General features: G+C 44.4%; 2 protein-coding genes across 2 annotated transcripts; both read left to right on the top strand.

Annotated features, from left to right (window-relative positions):
- The first annotated feature begins 1,718 nt into the window (after nucleotides 1-1,718).
- On the top strand, nucleotides 1,719-6,477 carry LOC308152281 (condensin-2 complex subunit H2-like). Its single transcript, XM_080525215.1, has 7 exons — nucleotides 1,719-1,972; nucleotides 3,052-3,153; nucleotides 3,974-4,032; nucleotides 4,457-4,535; nucleotides 4,717-4,785; nucleotides 5,435-5,514; nucleotides 5,754-6,477. Exons 1-7 carry the CDS (start codon nucleotides 1,862-1,864, stop codon nucleotides 5,884-5,886), a joined length of 633 nt encoding a protein of 210 aa, XP_080381341.1. The 5' UTR covers nucleotides 1,719-1,861; the 3' UTR covers nucleotides 5,887-6,477.
- A 2,112-nt stretch (nucleotides 6,478-8,589) lies between these two features.
- On the top strand, nucleotides 8,590-20,476 carry LOC308154461 (condensin-2 complex subunit H2-like; the record flags this gene model as incomplete). The annotated part of the gene is made up of 18 exons (XM_080527621.1): nucleotides 8,590-8,700; nucleotides 9,756-9,857; nucleotides 10,706-10,764; nucleotides 11,199-11,277; nucleotides 11,470-11,538; nucleotides 12,687-12,766; nucleotides 13,019-13,188; nucleotides 14,472-14,620; nucleotides 14,921-15,022; nucleotides 15,414-15,495; nucleotides 16,952-16,996; nucleotides 17,101-17,171; nucleotides 17,491-17,608; nucleotides 18,655-18,738; nucleotides 19,128-19,177; nucleotides 19,407-19,508; nucleotides 19,740-19,889; nucleotides 20,267-20,476. 18 exons carry the CDS (start codon nucleotides 8,590-8,592, stop codon nucleotides 20,408-20,410), a joined length of 1,767 nt encoding a protein of 588 aa, XP_080383747.1. The 3' UTR covers nucleotides 20,411-20,476.
- Between the last annotated feature and the right edge of the window lie 430 nt (nucleotides 20,477-20,906).

Raw genomic sequence — 20,906 nt, 5'->3', positions numbered from 1 at the left:
CTCTGGTTTAGCTGACTTGTAATAAAACGAAATCGACTACATTAAAAATAAAACTGTTCAATGAATCCTAAATGTTGTCTACCTATTCGATGTATAAATCGCGCCAGAATCTCGCCGAGGTCATTTTAAGCAAAAGTATTTGGCCAAATGAGCTATTATTTTCAGGGATAATAGCCATGGGTGTTCTAGACGTGTTCTAGTCGTAGCCACACCACTCGTGTCACGGCTTATGAATATGAAGATTTCCGATCGTCATTGCAGACAAGTACACTGGACATGGGTTTTAGAGAAAGACAGAGGCGCGAGAGAGCCCGGTGTGAAAAGTCATCGTTTCACCAATCCTGGCGACTACTACTATTCGGTCAGACGTTGTGTTACACTATTCTAGTTTCACTATATCTAGACAAAACCTTCAGAATATCGAGTCCAGCATGCAGAGCTATAGCCTACTTGACTGAGTCATATGTATGTAGTCACATTTACCTGGCGATTTGCGACGACAGTAGTAGTTTATTCGAACACCATGCATGCGGTACTTCCTTCAAAGTGTAGCCGCATTATAACTGGAACACAACAGCAGACATTAGTTTATGACCTGTAAGAAATGGGCCTTAAACAGTGCTTGAAATAAACTTATTTAGATTGGACAATAACAACAATTTAATGTATGATCTTGGATAACGTAGCTTTTTGTTTTGAGAACTGTTGCTGATCAATATGTTTGTGTTGTTTATCAACATAACGTGAAATTGATTAGTCAGAAATAAGTTTGTATGATATGCGGGAATATGCGAAATCTAAACTCATATTACGAATGCGAAAATTGTTAATAGGCTTTTTTCCTTGTTGATTCTTTCTCCGATTCAAATTCATCAAAATGCGGACCGAGTTCCCATCAATTAAGCGTCTAGATACAGGCTGCAATTTTCAATGAGAAAGCAGCAAAGACTATATCAAATAATGTAATATTCGCTGCTATATATGGGGGTAAATGCCACAATCATTTTGTTAGAACAGTCAAAAGTCCAAATATAAATAAAATACCTGAATTTTAAAATAATATTTGACATAGAAGAATGTCTCATTACTGGGCTTGGTTAATATTGGCTCTCCATATGTTTCTATAAAAAGTATAAAAGGTTCACAGAAAGTCGCCTCTTTCTGGTCCTCGGATGCAGCGAGTTTGTTTTGAATTTCCATGACAGCCAACTCTTATTTCATGAGAAACGCCACGAGAAAATCACTTTTTCACAACATAATTTGAAAACAGATTGAAATGATCATACACAAAAACTTAATCATACACTTAATTTAACAAATTACAGAAAGTAATCTCCTTCCCAAAACAAAACAAAATAACCCAACACAAGGGGTATATTAATAGCAATGCAATTAGAAGGGCACGCATTACCAACGAACTGGAACCTAAAAGATACCTCAAATGATTATGATATCTGCGGCCAATAGTAATACGGAGATTTGAGGGAAATAGGCAGATTTGGAGACGGCCATGGTTCCAACGTTGTCCAACAAGTCGTCTATCTTGTGGAAATAAAGCGCAAGTGCAGGTTTGATAGGGGGGGGGGGGGGTCATACACGCGCTCCACGGTAGGTGGCGCTAGAGCACATGGTCTCGGTTCACACTGACGTCAGAGAGGAAGTACACAAAGAAGAAGAAACGAACATCTCCCGGTCAAATTCAAAGATGGCGTCTAGGCGGTTCTTTTCAAAACAGTTCCCATAACATTTCTTCTAGAAGACGTTTTTAAGCATAGATTAGTACAACTTCATCTAAGTGTTGACTTGTCACTGGATCTCCATCATTCGTTGTTCACATTGGGTCGTCGTGTTCCTGGACGTCATGGACGCAGCAGTCGAGACCAAATTCGCTCATTTGTTGCAGCCGATCCGGGAGCTCACCAAGAACTGGGACATCGACGTCGCCTCGGACCTGGCGCTTTACCTCGAGGAGGTGAACCATATATATATATATATATAACTCTCCATATGAATGTGCTTGTCTTAGTTACCTAGAGGAGGTGAACATAGATGTGTGTGACTGTGTGACTGTGAGCCAGCCAGCCAGATGAGATGTGTGTGACTGTGAGCCAGCTAGCTATCATGATTAGCATCGATTTTCTGAGGTAAAAACTACGCTTATTCAATGTACTAGCTTTGAAGATTTAAATGACCCAGAATCTGTTACTTTTATAGATTTCCGTCTAATAATCAATTTAATTACATATTTTTACTGCCAGAGCCCATAGTTACCATGGAAACGGACGAAAGCATTAGTAGTAACTTAAGCTAATAAATAAAGATAGCTGAGAATACAGTTCATGTCAGTTGCTGAAAACAATGAACAACACATTACACATTCGTAATATATGGGAACCACATGTTTTAATGGTTCAATTTACCTGAGAAGAATGAAATTAGTTGCCTCTCCAATTCCTCGCTCCAGGCAAGATTGGCCGCCATGTTGGTTGATTTTCTTCAGCCGAAAAGAAATAGTCACATGACTAAAATCTGTATTCTGATTGGAGGATCCCGGAGAGTTGCCTGCTGCGTTGCTCGTGTATCATCGGTTTAAGAACTTCTCAAGTGAGAAAACTAAGAAGTTCTTAAGACATACGACAATTCTTAAGAAAAAATTTGTGAATAGCGTTTTAAGAACATTCTTAGGAACATCTTATATTTTTTCTTAAGAAATATCTTAAAGAACACTTTTGTGAATCCGGGCCCAGGACTCTCCATATGGATGACGTGCTTGTCTTAGTTGGCAGCGATATGGCTAACTTGCATGATGCATCAAAAAACCATTGCATTTAGTGCTGGTACTAGGGTAGCTAACTGCCTACTACACTGTGGTTCAAATGTCATCATCATCATCATGACATATGTATTGTAATATTTAGATACTGCTGGTAGTTGTTTGTCAACAGTCCTGGGGGGTTCAGAGCATACAGTACCGCGAGTTCAGGACGTGGTTGTACAAACTTGACTTCACCTGTTGTCTTATTGTGTTGTCTTGTCCTGTCCTGTTGTCAGTTGGACGATATAACCATCACTTTTGACGGAGGGAGAACCACTGTGAACTTTGCAGAGGCAGCACTGCTCATCCAAGGCTCAACATGTATTTACAGCAAGAAGGTGAGTCCTAGAACAGTCCAACATGGGACCCACAGACCCAGACAGAGGACATCCTCGTGGTGTGACGACTGTATATCTGGGCTATCAGAAGTCACAGACAGGGCTACGTCATCATGACAGCGTGATTTGAAATGACCTCCGCTACATAATAATAATAATAATAATAATGCATTTTATTTATAGGCGCCTTTCAGAGCACTCAAGGACACCTTACAGAGCATCATTTAAAAACAAGCAACAGATTCAAACAGGTTAAAACAGTGATTTAAACAAACAAACAAACAAAACAAGACAAAACAAAAGACTTAAAAACAACCAATCAGTTAAAAATACGCCAGTTTAAAAAGGTGGGTTTTCAGGCAGGATTTGAAGGTGGAAAGAGGGGGGGGGGGGGAGTGACTGAAGGCTCTAGACCCCATAGTGGTCAGGCGGGCAGAAGGTATAACGAGTTGAAAGGCAGCAGAGGAACGGAGAGTGTGAGAGGGAGTGTAGGTGTGAAGGAGTTCAGAGAGATATGGGGGTGCAAGATTGCAGACGTATACTGATCTTGTTTAACAGTGTATACGTTTTGTTGTCATATACGCTGGGTCCTGCCATATGTGTATGGGAGTACAATGACATTCTTAATCGCAAGCTCACCTCTTTGAAAACACAGAATGCAGTAGAAACACAATAAGGCAATAACATCGCAATACATGAGCAGCACGGACTGCTATACACAAGAACACAATGGCAGAGGTAACTGGTGTCTATACACAAGACCCAATGGCAGAGGTAACTGGTGTCGAGTGAAATCCTTCGGTGTTTGGTCTTCCTTCAGGTAGAGCACCTGTACAACATGGTGTTCCAAACGCTGGACTACATGTCCGACAAAGACAAGTAAGTCAGTCCTACTGCCCCTGAACACAAGCAGTCCCCCACACACACACACACACACACCCACACCCACACACCGTTCAGTCTGTGGAGCTTCACTTCAGTAATGTATCTCGGTTATACATAGTCTGATACAGTCGGAATGATCCAGTCTGAAAGGCTTTTGAGTGGTTACACACATACACACACACACACACACACACACACAGACTTGTAGTAAGCCACAGCTGTACAGAAATACACACACACACACACACCACACACACACCCACACACACACACCCACACACACCCACACACACACACACACACACACACACACACACACACACACAGTCACACACACACTTATAGTAAGCCACAGCTTTACAGAAATACATACACACACACACACAGAGTGTCTTATTGCGGTGATCTCTCTCTCCAGGCGGAATAATGAGGATGCTGCATCTGGAGAGGATGGTGCGAAGAAGACCAGAGCCAGAAAGCACATGGGTGATATTGAGGTGAGAGAGAGTGAGAGAGAGAGAGAGAGAGAGAGAGAGAGAGAGAGGGGCGGTGGGCGTCACAGGTGCGGGAGGTTGGATTTGAATGGGAATGGACTGGTTGTTTAAACCCATTCAGTATTTGAGAGATTGTCTGAAATGTTTTGGTTCAAGCTCCTGTGTGTGTGTTGCTTTGTTCCAGTTGGACTCCCTAGACAACGTCTCCACTGAGGTCTCTCAGAACACGGACATGAAGAAGGAGTCGACCGCGGTGAGTGGTCCCAGGAGACCGTCTGTGTACATCAGATGCTCCTCCGAAGGGTCTCTGTGTAAGATTTATAGAACAATAATAATAGATTTGATTTAAAAGCGCCTTTCTCAAACTCAAGGACACTGTACAGAAAACAAAGAGAAGCCCAAAAAACTAACAAAAAAACAGAGCAAAAAACAAAACAAAAAAAATTCGTATTAAAAAAGAACGAAAAAAGTAGTAAAAGCTTAGGCAGCTATGGGGGCATAGTGTTACTCAGGACCCCTGCCATGCTGTAGGAAGGCCAGTCTGAACAGATGGGCCCTGAGCCTGGTCTTGAATGTATGGAGAGTATGGGATGGCTGGTGGAAGGGCTGGAACACAGCTTGGGTGCAGCAACAGAAAGTGTCATTTTTGAACGGGCCTTGTCTGACTGTGTACGTGTATACAGTGTGTAACTGATTGATGTTGTTGTTTGTGTGTCTCTGATGTGTAACTGATTGTGGTGTGAGTGTCTGATGATTGTCGTGTGTGTGTGTTTCTGATGTGTAACTGTTTGTTGTGTGTGTCTGCTGTGTAACGTGTGTGTGTGTGTGTGTCTGTCTGATGTTTAACTGATTGTTGTGTGTGTGTGTGTGTGTGTGTGTGTGTGTGTGTGTGTGATCCTCAGAGAGTGGAGGTGGTTCCTCTGATCCCCGTGTCTCTGCTTCCTACTGAGCCCCTGGAGAAGCAGAAGCTGCCTCTCATCAGGTGGGTGTCCACACTGTCCACACTGTCCCCACTGTCCACACGCCCCCCAGGTTGTCCACACGCCCCCCAGGCCTTCCTCTACATCTTTGATTCCAAACCACTTCATTTGTAACGTGACCCTGAGCGTGACTGAGGCAGCACTCCTCTACCGTACACAACAGAGGCGGTGCGAAGTGTGGGTGTGTCCCCCCTGTCTTCCTTCAGTCATGTGTCTGTGTGTGTGTCTTTGTGTACCACAGTCTGAGAGGCGACGTGCTGGGGAGCTGTAAGGACTACCGGATTAACACGTTCACGCCAGACCGCATGGGCATGATCCGTCTGAACCAGGGCTCCCTGATTGCCAGACAAGGCATTTTTTCAACAATAATATGATCCCCTGTTATCGGATCTTCAGAATGTCTCAGCATAAGTGGTCAATAGAAATACTATTTAGTTTCAACACATGCAATTCTGGATTTTCTTTATGTTGGAGAATTAAAATGCTTTTCATGGTCAAATATATTTATTACATTTCCATTTTTTCAATTGTGTTACAAAAAAGTGCCACCGCCGCATTTTGTAATAACCTGCACATATGTATACATCAGTGGAGGCTGGTGACTTCCAGAATTGAGGAGGCCAATTTTTTTCCGCTTGCTCGCTTCACTCGCGATGGAATGTTCCCTGTTCTTCTTATCTGTCTTTGTGCTGGCCAAAGGCATACTATTTTGAGTGTAAGCTACAATCAGAAAGTTCTGATTGATGGAATTCATTGTGCGGAGTTTAGCCTATGTGCCTGCCTGAAGAAATGACATTGCTGTAAGTCTATGAGCCTGCCTGATAATTAAGTTGAGAAATGACATTTGGATGTAATATAAATGCCCAGTGAACATGTGTAAAAGGCAGGAATTTGATAATTATGTGGTTAAAAAACAATTTTGTTTAGCCTACATTTTTCATTCTTCTTCTTCTACAGCTTCAACATGTAATCATCAATTTAATCAAGTTTAGCATATAAAAAAGATAAGTAACAGTTTCTTTATCAAATTTAGTTTTATTCAATATATTTCATATAAATATATATTTTTAAATGTTGTGAGGACAGTAGGCTACTGGTTCCAGCTGGCTTCATCTACTGAGAAACACAGACATGCAATGGAGTGTTATTACTACTGAGAACTAGTGGTGTAACACTGGTAGAGACATCTGATTAGTTCAACTCACCTCTGGTTTAGCTGACTTGTAATAAAACGAAATCGACTACATTAAAAATAAAACTGTTCAATGAATCCTAAATGTTGTCTACCTATTCGATGTATAAATCGCGCCAGAATCTCGCCGAGGTCATTTTAAGCAAAAGTATTTGGCCAAATTAGCTATTATTTTCAGGGATACTAGCCATGGGTGTTCTAGACGTGTTCTAGTCGTAGCCACACCACTCGTGTCACAGCTTATGAATATGAAGATTTCCGATCGTCATTGCAGACAAGTACACTGGACATGGGTTTTAGAGAAAGACAGGCGCGAGAGAGCCCGGTGTGAAAAGTCATCGTTTCACCAATCCTGGCGACTACTACTATTCGGTCAGACGTTGTGTTACACTATTCTAGTTTCACTATATCTAGACAAAACCTTCAGAATATCGAGTCCAGCATGCAGAGCTATAGCCTACTTGACTGAGTAATATGGAGTCACATTTACCTTGCGATTTGCGACGACAGTAGTAGTTTATTCGAACACCATGCATGCGGTACTTCCTTCAAAGTGTAGCCGCATTATAACTGGAACACAACAGCAGACATTAGTTTATGACCTGTAAGAAATGGGCCTTAAACAGTGCTTGAAATAAACTTATTTAGATTTGACAATAACAACAATTTAATGTATGATCTTGGATAACGTAGCTTTTTGTTTTGAGAACTGTTGCTGATCAATATGTTTGTGTTGTTTATCAACATAACGTGAAATTGATTAGTCAGAAATAAGTTTGTATGATATGCGGGAATATGCGAAATCTAAACTCATATTACGAATGCGAAAATTGTTAATAGGCTTTTTTCCTTGTTGATTCTTTCTCCGATTCAAATTCAGCAAAATGCGGACCGAGTTCCCATCAATTACCGTAATCTCTAGAGTCTAGATACAGGCTGCAATTTTCAATGAGAAAGCAGCAAAGACTATATCAAATAATGTAATATTCGCTGCTATATATGGGGGTAAATGCCACAATCATTTTGTTAGAACAGTCAAAAGTCCAAATATAAATAAAATACCTGAATTTTAAAATAATATTTGACATAGAAGAATTTCTCATTACTGGGCTTGGTTAATATGGGCTCTCCATATGTTTCTATAAAAAGTATAAAAGGTTCACAGAAAGTCGCCTCAAAGAAACTTTCTGGTCCTCAGATGCAGCGAGTTTGTTTTTAATTTCCATGACAGCCAACTCTTATTTCATGAGAAACGCCACGAGAAAATCACTTTTTCACAACATCATTTGAAAACAGATTGAAATGATCATACACAAAAACTTAATCATACACTTAATTTAACAAATTACAGAAAGTAATCTTCTTCCCAAAACCAAACAAAATAACCCAAAACAAGGGGTATATTAATAGCAATGCAATTAGAAGGGCACGCATTTACCAACGAACTGGAACCTAAAAGATACCTCAAATGATTATGATATCTGCGGCCAATAGTAATACGGAGATTTGAGGGAAATAGGCAGATTTGGAGACGGCCATGGTTCCAACGTTGTCCAACAAGTCGTCTATCTTGTGGTGATAAAGCGCAAGTGCAGGTTTGATAGGGGGGGGGGGGTCATACACGCTCTCCACGGTAGGTGGCGCTAGAGCACATGGTCTCGGTTCACACTGACGTCAGAGAGGAAGTACACAAAGAAGAAGAAACGAACATCTCCCGGTCAAATTCAAAGATGGCGTCTAGGCGGTTCTTTTCAAAACAGTTCCCATAACATTTCTTCTAGAAGACGTTTTTAAGCATAGATTAGTACAACTTCATCTAAGTGTTGACTTGTCACTGGATCTTCACCACTCGTGTTCACATTGGGTCGTCGTGTTCCTGGACGTCATGGACGCAGGAGTCGAGACCAAATTCGCTCATTTGTTGCAGCCGATCCGGGAGCTCACCAAGAACTGGGACATCGACGTCGCCTCGGACCTGGCGCTTTACCTCGAGGAGGTGAACCATATATATATATATATAACTCTCCATATGAATGTGCTTGTCTTAGTTACCTAGAGGAGGTGAACAGAGATGTGTGTGACTGTGTGTGACTGAGCCAGCCAGATGAGATGTGTGCGACTGTGAGCCAGCTAGCTATCATGATTAGCATCGATTTTCTGAGGTAAAAACTACGCTTATTCAATGTACTAGCTTTGAAGATTTAAATGACCCAGAATCTGTTACTTTTATAGATTTCCGTCTAATAATCAATTTAATTACATATTTTTTACTGCCAGAGCCCATAGTTACCATGGAAACGGACGAAAGCATTAGTAGTAACTTAAGCTAATAAATAAAGATAGCTGAGAATACAGTTCATGTCAGTTGCTGAAAACAATGAACAACACATTACACATTCGTAATATATGGGAACCACATGTTTTAATGGTTCAATTTACCTGAGAAGAATGAAATTAGTTGCCTCTCCAATTCCTCGCTCCAGGCAAGATTGGCCGCCATCTTGGTTGATTTTCTTCAGCCGAAAAATAAATAAATAATAATCTGTATTCTGATTGGAGGATCCCGAAGAGTTGCCTGCTGCGTTGCTCGTGTATCATAGACATAAGAACTTCTCAAGTGAGAAAACTAAGAAGTTCTTAAGACATGCGACAATTCTTAAGAAAAAATGGTGAATAGCGTTTAAGAACATTCTTAGGAACATCTTATATTTTTTCTTAAGAATTGTCTTAAGAAATATCTTAAGAACACTTTTGTGAATATGAATGTGCTTGTCTTAGTTGGCAGCGATATGGCTAACTTGCATGATGCATCAAAAAACCATTGCATTTAGTGCTGGTACTACTGTAGCTAACTGCCTACTACACTGTGGTTCAAATGTCATCATCATCATCATGACATAATGTATTGTAATATTTAGATACTGCTGGTAGTTGTTTGTCAACAGTCCTGGGGGGTTCAGAGCATACAGTACCGCGAGTTCAGGACGTAGTTGTACAAACTTGACTTCACCTGTTGTCTTATTGTGTTGTCTTGTCCTGTCCTGTTGTCAGTTGGACGATATAACCATCACTTTTGACGGAGGGAGAACCACTGTGAACTTTGCAGAGGCAGCACTGCTCATCCAAGGCTCAACATGTATTTACAGCAAGAAGGTGAGTCCTAGAACAGTCCAACATGGGACCCACAGACCCAGACAGAGGACATCCTCGTGGTGTGACGACTGTATATCTGGGCTATCAGAAGTCACAGACAGGGCTACGTCATCATGACAGCGTGATTTAAAATGACCTCCGCTACATAATAATAATAATAATGCATTTTATTTATAGGCGCCTTTCAGAGCACTCAAGGACACCTTACAGAGCATCATTTAAAAACAAGCAACAGATTCAAACAGGTTAAAACAGTGATTCAAACAAACAAGACAAAACAAAAGACTTAAAAACAACCAATCAGTTAAAAATACGTCAGTTTAAAAAGGTGGGGTTTCAGGCAGGATTTGAAGGTGGAAAGAGAATCAGTGTTGCGTATATCTTGTGGGAGAGAGTTCCAGAGACGGGGGGGGAAAGGGAAGAGTGACTGAAGGCTCTAGACCCCATAGTGGTCAGGCGGGCAGAAGGTATAACGAGTTGAAAGGCAGCAGAGGAACGGAGAGTGTGAGAGGGAGTGTAGGTGTGAAGGAGTTCAGAGAGATATGGGGGTGCAAGATTGCAGACGTATACTGATCTTGTTTAACAGTGTATACGTTTTGTTGTCATATACGCTGGGTCCTGCCATATGTGTATGGGAGTACAATGACATTCTTAATCGCAAGCTCACCTCTTTGAAAACACAGAATGCAGTAGAAACACAATAAGGCAATAACATCGCAATACATGAGCAGCACGGACTGCTATACACAAGAACACAATGGCAGAGGTAACTGGTGTCTATACACAAGACCCAATGGCAGAGGTAACTGGTGTCGAGTGAAATCCTTCGGTGTTTGGTCTTCCTTCAGGTAGAGCACCTGTACAACATGGTGTTCCAAACGCTGGACTACATGTCCGACAAAGACAAGTAAGTCAGTCCTACTGCCCCTGAACACAAGCAGTCCCCCACACACACACACACACACACCCACACCCACACACCGTGCAGTCTGTGGAGCTTCACTTCAGTAATGTATCTCGGTTATACATAGTCTGATACAGTCGGAATGATCCAGTCTGAAAGGCTTTTGAGTGGTTACACACATACACACACACACACACACACACACACACACACACAGACTTGTAGTAAGCCACAGCTGTACAGAAATACACACACACACCACACACACCCACACACACCCACACACACACACACACACACACACACACACACACACACACACACACAGTCACACACACACTTATAGTAAGCCACAGCTTTACAGAAATACATACACACACACACACACACACACACACACACACAGAGTGTCTTATTGCGGTGGTCTCTCTCTCCAGGCGGAATAATGAGGATGCTGCATCTGGAGAGGATGGTGCGAAGAAGACCAGAGCCAGAAAGCACATGGGTGATATTGAGGTGAGAGAGAGAGAGAGAGAGAGAGAGAGAGAGAGGGGGGAGGGGGGGGGGGGGGGGGGGGCGGTGGGCGTCACAGGTGCGGGAGGTTGGATTTGAATGGGAATGGACTGGTTGTTTAAACCCATTCAGTATTTGAGAGATTGTCTGAAATGTTTTGGTTCAAGCTCCTGTGTGTGTGTTGCTTTGTTCCAGTTGGACTCCCTAGACAACGTCTCCACTGAGGTCTCTCAGAACACGGACATGAAGAAGGAGTCGACCGCGGTGAGTGGTCCCAGGAGACCGTCTGTGTACATCAGATGCTCCTCTGAAGGGTCTCTGTGTGAGATTTATAGAACAATAATAATAGATTTGATTTAAAAGCGCCTTTCTCAAACTCAAGGACACTGTACAGAAAACAAAGAGAAGCCAAAAAAAACAAAAAACAGAGCAAAAACACAAAAGAAAAAAATTGTGTTAAAAAAGAACGAAAAAAGTAGTAAAAGCTTAGGCAGCTATGGGAGCATAGTGTTACTCAGGACCCCTGCCATGTTGTAGGAAGGCCAGTCTGAACAGATGGGTCCTGAGTAGTGTTGTTCCGATACCATTTTTTGATCCCGATACCGATACCTGACCGTGCAGTACTTGCCGATACCGAGTACCGATCCGATACCACGGCGTTTGAAAAAACAAAACAAAAAAACATGTTTTTTGAGCCGCATACTCACCTCGATGTAAAATTATTGCTAACACTTAGTCTGGCACTGCTCAAAACCTTTGTAAAACAGGAAAAAATACCAACAGAGAGTGAATGCTATAGAACTTTTTTTTTATTGTCTACCTGGTATGGTGACAAGAAAATCAACCCCTTATAAAACCTGAAATGTGGCTCTCACAGATGCCAATCAGTGCAATATCCATTTAAGATATAAAACAGTCGTAGTAGTAGTGCAACAGCAAGTGAACATTTACAAACAAAATAACTTTAGTACTTAAAAAATAAAATAAAATAATTGTACTCGCCGATACCGATACCAGCATTTTTGTGCGTATCGGTGGCCATGCCGATACTAGTATTGGTATCGGAACAACACTAGTCCTGAGCCTGGTCTTGAATGTATGGAGAGTATGGGATGGCTGGTGGAAGGGCTGGAACACAGCTTGGGTGCAGCAACAGAAAGTGTCATTTTTGAACGGGCCTTGTCTGACTGTGTATGTATACAGTGTGTAACTGATTGATGTTGTTGTTTGTGTGTCTCTGATGTGTAACTGATTGTGGTGTGAGTGTCTGATGATTGTCGTGTGTGTGTGTTTCTGATGTGTAACTGTTTGTTGTGTGTGTCTGCTGTGTAACGTGTGTGTGTGTGTGTCTGTCTGATGTTTAACTGATTGTTGTGTGTGTGTGTGTGTGTGTGTGTGTGTGTGATCCTCAGAGAGTGGAGGTGGCTCCTCTGGTCCCCGTGTCTCTGCTTCCTACTGAGCCCCTGGAGAAGCAGAAGCTGCCTCTCATCAGGTGGGTGTCCACACGGTCCCCACTGTCCACACTGTCCACACGCCCCCCAGGTTGTCCACACGCCCCCCAGGCCTTCCTCTACATCTTTGATTCCAAACCACTTCATTTGTAACGTGACCCACAGCCTGAGCGTGACTGAGGCAGCACTCCTCTACCGTACACAACAGAGGCGGTGCGAAGTGTGGGTGTGTCCCCCTGTCTTCCTTCAGTCATGTGTCTGTGTGTCTGTGTGTGTGTCTTTGTGTACCACAGTCTGAGAGGCGACATGCTGGGGAGCTGTAAGGACTACCGGATGAACACGTTCACGCCGGACCCCCTGGGCATCATCCGTCTGAACCAGGGCTCCCTGCTCTGCTCCCTGCTGAAGGACGCGCTGACGGAGGGCAGGCCCCTCATCCCCATGGCTCTGTTTGAGTCCCACGGTGAGGCCCCGCCCCCTCTGTTTATTGAGGTTTTTTCAACAACTATTCAATACAATAACATTTGGTATATACAAGTAATATAATATAAGTAATATAATAATAATAATAATATTATATAAGTAATAGTGCAAGTTTAAGTGAACCAAAACCAAAACAAGACTGGACTTAGACAGCAAACTAAAAATAGAATCCAGGACTAAGACTAAAGACATGAAATCAATAAATAATAAAGAAATAAAAAACGAAAAGTGAAAATAAAAACAGTGTGTATAATGTAAACATAAGTCACTGTTGGTCAGTCAGTTAGGCCCCGCCCCCTCTGTAGTCTGTCATGTCCGCCAGTAGTCTCGCATAGCCAAACCTTCGCTTCGCGCTGGACACACTCGCGTACAAGATTGTGCGTGAGTGTGCGCGTGCGACGCGAGAGAGTTTTTGCCGGGTGAGATGTCTGCAGATGGAAAGTAAGCAAGTTGAAACGTTAGCAAATATAATTGCTGAGTGTTCTAACAGAGCAAGTTGGTTCAAATTGGTCGTTATTATTGTGACTAGAAAGTGTAAAATAGTGTCAAAGAACTAGCAAGCTAACTAGCTAGCTCAGAGGTGATTAGATGAGCTAGTCTGCTGCACACATGCCAGCTAAAGAGCTAACTGGAGGCACTTTATTATTTTACTTAAAGTAGATATACTATCTTTCTTATTCTGCTAGAGTTGGGCTTTATGGTAATACCATAATGGCATATTTACAGTACATGGACAGTGGATTGAAGCATTGGAAATGTCTGTTTTTATAGTTGGACATACGCTTTTTTTTCAGGTGAGAGTCAAGTCAAAATGACATTATCTGACTGCATTGCCCACAGCAATCCAATATTCAATTATAATTATGTTATAAATTGATATGGATCAATTTATACCTCTTATTAGATTATAAATACTCTGGTTGTTATGTTCGCCTTTTGGTTGACAGCAAAAGAGGGAGAGTGACAGTGAAAGTGGACAGGTGGTCAAGACCACATAAGTAAGTAGCCTTGAGAACCGATGGTTCTCGAGCCTAACGGCCCATAGGACAGGAGCCTATCTCCAGGGCTTAATGTACAAGTTAGTACACCCCCTGGACATGACGCTGGTATGTCGCAGGGTCTTACCCCCTGGGGGGGGAGGGTCCATGCCACCCCCCCAAGGCAGCAAACCTAGGGGAAACACTGCAGTACTATGCTGTGTTATGTAACAAACTACGTCATGACCCGGGCCTCTGAGCTCCGCGTTGTCTGTGTCATGTCCAGAGGGCGCAGGGCAAGCAGCAGGGGATGCTGGGATGGCTGTTGCCAGGGACGACGGTGACGAGCCTGACGGCGGGGAGGACTTCCTGCCCCTGGAGGACATGGGGATGGAGGTGGACCAGGACCCCGTGGAGCACATCACCAGACACCAGGTGGGACCATACACACACACACACACACACACACACACACACACACACACACACACACGCATACGAGGGGATGGAGGTGGGTTAGGGATCTATTTATTTTCTATATATATGTCTATCTATTCTTGCCATTTAAAAAAAAAAAAAATCCTGTATTTTTTAATGATATATGTAAAGCACATTGAATTGATGATTGTCCCTGTTGTATGAAATGTGCTCTACAAATAAACCTGCCTTGCCTTGCCTGTACTGCCATGTGTTGTGTCTGGTCTCAGGGTGTTCTACCTGTCCTCTCTCTCTCAGATGGCCAGTGGTGAAGGGAGGATGCTGAGGGAGAGGCGTGAGGTCCAGCCCTCCGAGGATGAACAGACGAAGCGCAGGATGGCGGAGGAGAAAGCCCAGGGGGTAGGGTGACTCACTACACGGCACGCACAGGATGTTGATTTATGTATTTGAACCAGTCAGGATAAATCACAAATGTACACTTCTATCAACTGTGTGTGTGTGTGTGTGTGTGTGTGTGTGTGTGTGTGTGTGTGTTGCAGGAGAATACGTGGAGGTTACATGACCTGTACGCTACGTTCAGGGAAGACAAGCCTCTGAAAATAGGTCAGGAAACCTCGTCCCTACACACGAATGTAGTCCACTGACTCACACAACCTTGGTCAAGTCAACAGACAATATTCATGTTGAGCACAGCGGGTTTGTGAATGCCTGCCTTCATTGTGTGTGTGCGTGTGTGTGTGTGTCCGTCCGTCCGTCCGTCCTCCTAGGTAAATGTTTCAAGGTGCCTCAGGGTCCCCTCAGCGATGAGGGCAAGAGGAAAAGGAAAGGCCCCACTGTGCTCCAGGACTTCAGGACCTGGTCCACCGGCACCTGTGAGTTTGTTTGTTTGTGTGTGTGTTGGTGTTTCAATGTGTGTGTCGTCAATGAGTCTCCCGTGAGTGTGAGTTGGACAGACCATGTTAGGCTGTGAGTTGGACAGACAGACAGAGCGTGTTAGGCTGTGAGTTGGACAGACAGACCGTTAGGCTGTGAGTTGGACAGACAGACCGTTAGGCTGTGAGTTGGACAGACAGACCGTGTTAGGCTGTGAGTTGGACAGACAGAGCGTGTTAGGCTGTGAGTTGGACAGACAGAGCGTGTTAGGCTGTGAGTTGGACAGACAGACCGTGTTAGGCTGTGAGTTGGACAGACAGAGCGTGTTAGGCTGTGAGTTGGACAGACAGAGCGTGTTAGCTTGTGAGTTGGACAGACAGAGCGTGTTAGGCTGTGAGTGGGACAGACAGACAGACGGTGTTAGGCTGTGAGTTGGACAGACAGCATGTTAGGCTGTGAGTGGGACAGACAGACAGACGGTGTTAGGTAGGGGTGTAACGGATCACGGATAATCCGTGATCCGTTCGGATCGCCCTCCACGGTTCGGAACGCATGTGTACCGCGGATCAATAGCAAAAAAAAAAAAACTTTTTTTTTTCTTTCCTAACACCAGGGGAGCCACCCCTCCTAAATTTCGTTGTTTGGTACCTGTACTGTAGCAATGACAATAAAGACCATTCATTCATTCAAATGTAACCGGTAGAAAAACAATCATGTGCGCTTTATTCTCACTCTCTGCATGTGTACTGAGTTGACAACAACATTCATTCACTCATCTCTGTCCCAATTATATCACGTCATATCACCCGCTAAGCAGCCTGGGTGATTGTGTAAACACACAAAAAAAGTACTCTGTTACTTTGCAGCAGTGATGTTATATATATGTTGTTATATATATATATGTTGTTATATATAGATGTTATATATATGTGATATATATATCAGTTTTGACATCTTGAATGTTGTTTTTTTGTTTCACACATTAAAAGTGGTGTTTTTACAGAATTCAAGGAAAACTTTGTTTTTATTAAAAAAAATATATGTTTTGTGTTGATCCGAAAAATGATCCGATCCGTGACTCAAAATCCGTGACACGATCCGATCCGTGAGTTAGGTGATCCGTTACACCCCTAGTGTTAGGCTGTGAGTGGGACAGACAGACAGACGGTGTTAGGCTGTGAGTTGGACAGACAGAGCATGTTAGGCTGTGAGTGGGACAGACAGACGGTGTTAGGCTGTGAGTTGGACAGACAGAGCGTGTTAGGCTGTGAGTTGGACAGACAGACAGACGGTGTTAGGCTGTGAGTTGGACAGACAGAGCATGTTAGGCTGTGAGTTGGACAGACAGAGTGTGTTAGGCTGTGAGCTGGACAGACAGAGCGTGTTAGGCTGTGAGTTGGACAGACAGAGCGTGTTAGGCTGCGAGTCCTGACCCATGCCCTCCTCTCGTTCCAGACAACCCCCCCGAGCGCAAGCTGAAGAACGGACCGGAGTTGACAGGTAAACGGTCTCTGGGGCGCCTGGAACTGGTGTTGTGTTCCTGCTTGTGTTCCTGCTTGTGTCCTGCCTGGGCTGAGTAAGTCACGTCTCCTGTTCTGTTGCAGACATGAACTACATGTATTTGGCTAAAATGAAAGAGAAGCTGAAGACACGGAAGAGGATCCTAAAGAGAATGGTGTGTGTGTGTGTTTGTTTCTGTACAGCTGTGGCTTACTGTGTGTGTGTGTGTGTGTGTGTTTCTGTACAGCTGTGGCTTACTATAAGTGTGTGTGTGTGTGTGTGTGTGTGTGTATTTCTGTACAGCTGTGGCTTACTATAAGTGTGTGTGTGTGTGTGTGTATTTCTGTACAGCTGTGGCTTACTATAAGTGTGTGTGTGTGATTTCTGTCCAGCTGTGACCTACTATAAGTGTGCGTGTGTGTCTCCATGCTTATAAGTGTGCGTGAGTGTGTGGCTCATAAGTGTGTACTAACGGTGGCCTCTGGGGGTGTCAGCGTGTGTTTGTGTCAGACGAGGAGCTGAAGAGGACGTACCTGCAGCTGGACGAGAGAGAAGAGAGTGAGGGAGGGGAGGACGCCCAGCCAGAGGGACTCAGACTCCACGACCACCAGGGTGAGACCTGGCACCCTGACCTTTGACCCTGTAACCCCAGACCGTCCCTGGTCAACCCTGGTCAGCTGACCCCTCCTCACACCCAGCCTCAGCACCTGACCCAGTAGCGGGGCTGACGGCCGGTCTCTCTGGGTCCTGCTGTCGTCTCCGCTGCCGTCTGTCTGAGTTAGAGAAGGTTCCGGGTGTCAGTACAGTACTGTTTACAGTATCTAAATATCATTAGAGAAGAGATTTGGTGAGGCTGCATTCTCATTTGATGCACCCAAATTGTGGAATGCACTTTCAGATTCAGATTCAGATTCAGACACTGCCAGTTTACATTAGGGATGTAATCAGCAAATATGTTCAAGACTAAAAACCCATCTTTTTAATATTGCCTTTAAATGACTAAATCATTAAATTATGATTCTATAATGATTGGAGCACTTTGAGCTGCAACGTTTGCAGGAAAAGCGCTATACAAATAAAGTTAGTATTATTATTAGTCCTAGAGATTATTTTTCTTAGTCCCTTTTTTTCTGATTTTCAAATATACAAACAGTAGCAAATAAATTGACGAATATTTTTTTTCCCAGAATTTGTTATCGCCATCAACAGGTCATAGTACGATTATGTCATAAAATCAGGACTGTGGTCATGTAAAGGATAGGCCTTATACAGTCATCTTTAATGGTATTTAAACGGTATTTAATTCTAGTTCTAATATCTAAAATTCTATTTCATTTGTATTATTTAACATGGAGTACAGTCCAGAGTGTCTTTTTCAACGGAGCCCTGCTATAGAAATTATACAAGTACATCGGATATAAGCTAAAGCAAACAGGATACCATTTCATAGAAACATGAACACTAGGTGGTAACGAGGAGATAGGTAGGTGCTAGGGATGATGGTAGTGGACCTGACACTAGTCCCAGTCATCTTAGTGGTATCATTCCTATGTGTCTGGGCCTAGGTGAAAGGTACACCCGAGGTACGATGGTAGCCTAAATGGCATTTGGCCCCGACGTTCATCTTAATGGTACTGTTCCTCTGTGTCTGGGCCTAGGTGACGACCATTCTGACGAGGACCACGACTTCCTGGCTGACATCCCAGCTGAGTTTGGAGGTGGTCAGGACTTCATCATGCCAGGTATTCCCAGGCGGTGCTACTGTTTATCCTGTTCTCTGTCTGTCTGTCTGTCTGCCTCTCTGTCTGTCTCTCAATCCCCTATTCTCTCTGTCTGTCCCTCTGTCAATCCCCTATTCTCTCTGTCTGTCTCTCAATTCCCTATCCTCTCTGTCTGTCTGTCTGTCCCTCCCTCAATCCCCTCTGTCTGTCTGTCCCTCAAACCCCTGTCCTCTCTGACTGTCTGTCCCCCAATCCACTATCCTCTCTGTCTGCCTGCCTGCCTGTCTGTCCGTCTGTCCCTCTGTCAGTCCCCATACATTCACCCTGTCATATTCAAATATATTCCATTCCATGTGTCGGTTGGATGTGTGTGTGTGTGTGTTGAATGTGTGTGTGTCTGTTGCTTGCAGAGCCCCAGGCAGATGGGATGAGCTATGAGGACCTGGTGAAGCAGAGTGTGGTACGTACCGTAGGCCACGCCCCCCTGGTCCCCTGTCCCAGGGTGCACCACGCCCTCCTGGTCTCCTGTCCCAGGGTGCACCACGCCGTACCTGGAGAGACCAGGTCACACTGTGACCCTCCCTCTGCCAGACCCCCTGTGGTGATGTCATACATGCTGCCTCTTCTCACCCTCCCTCCCCCTCTCCCTCCCTCCCTCCCCCTCTTGCTCTTCTCCCTCCCTCCTTCAGGAGCAGTTCCTGAAGAACTCTCAGGGTTACGCCCAGGAGTCGGAGTTGTCGCGGCGGGTGAAGACGTGGGAGGACATGATGAGGCCTGAGCTGCTGCTCCAGGTGAGACCTCCTCCTCCTGGCCCCCCCAGGCCACCGTAACCGGGGTAACCCCCCCCCCCCCCTGTGGCCTGACTCACTTTTCACGTTTACCGTCCTTTCGAGAGGAGGCTCCCAGTGACACAGAAAAGACAGTCACAGAACCAACCCCCCCCCCCCCTATGCTCTGCTGGCTATTAGCTAACCTCTAGTCCCCCCTCCCCCTCCCTCTCTCCCTCCCCCTCCTCTCTCCAGGAGGAGCGTCCCACCTTCGACATCCACGACTACGGAGACCGGGTCGTAGCAGCCCTGAGTGAGGTCGGGAACAGGAGGTCATTCGCTTCCATAGTCCACGGCCTGGACAACTTTGAGGCCTGCAAGTACATGCTTGCTTCCCTGCAGCTGGTGAGTGTGAGTGTGTTTGTGTGTGAGAGTGTGAGTGTGTTTGTGTGTGTGTTTGTGTGTGTGTTTGTGTGTGTGTTTGTGTGTTTGTGTGTGTGTTTGTGTGTGTGTTTGTGTGTTTGTGTGTGAGTGTGAGAGTGTGAGAGTGTGAGTGAGTGTGTTTTCTAAGGGGCTTTATACACCCACAGGGCCGAGCCCAACCATACTGTGCTGGCGCTCTGGTAGTTTCCGTTCACATTGTCCTTTCCACGACTGTTTCAGCAACTGGATGTGTAGCCCAGCCCAGCTCAGTTCAGCTCGGCTCAGGACTGGGACTGAGGGGATGTGTGTGTAACCAGGGTGGTAAAGCCTTGCCTTCCTTGTCTCCCCCCCCCCCCCAGGCCAACGACTACACAGTGGAGATCGACAGGAAGGTGGGTCTGGAGGAGACGGTGGACAGCATGGCGCTCACGCTGCTGAGCAAGACCAGGGCCCACGACCGCTTCAAGCACGCCCCCACAGCAGCACCCGCTGACCCCGTCTGACCTCTCCTGCGACTGTGTGTGTGTGTGTTGCCTAACATGGACTCAAAAGGGGACACCCTTCCCCTCACCCGGAACGTTGTGTGTGTGTGTGAGTGTGAGAGAGAGAGAGCGCTTTAAACACTCACTTTTTACATGTCCTGTTCTGCTGGCTCTGTTCTAGGTGCTAATAACCGAAGTTCAATGGAAAGATGTTGTTTTGCGACTTACCCGTGACACCTTTATGTTCAATATGTTCAATATGTTGTTGTTCAATATGTTCAATATGTTGTTGTTCAAAATGTTCAATATGTTGTGAAATATTGTTCTGCACTTGATAAAAGAAAATGATAATAAAAATGTAAAGTTAAACATTTTAAAATAATAAAAATAATTAATTGTATTTATATAGAGCTTTTCCGGGGCTCAAAGACACTGACAATATGGGAAAAACACAGAAACAACAAGCAACTGTCAGCCACGACAACAGACGATGGGGCTTACCCGGATGTGCATGTCT

Source organism: Nansenia antarctica, assembly GCF_963989245.1.
Source record: "Nansenia antarctica genome assembly, chromosome: 3".
Classification (NCBI taxonomy): Eukaryota; Metazoa; Chordata; class Actinopteri; order Argentiniformes; family Microstomatidae; genus Nansenia; species Nansenia antarctica.
Note: the sequence above shows the minus strand (reverse complement) of the source record. Positions and strands in the feature narration are given on the sequence as shown.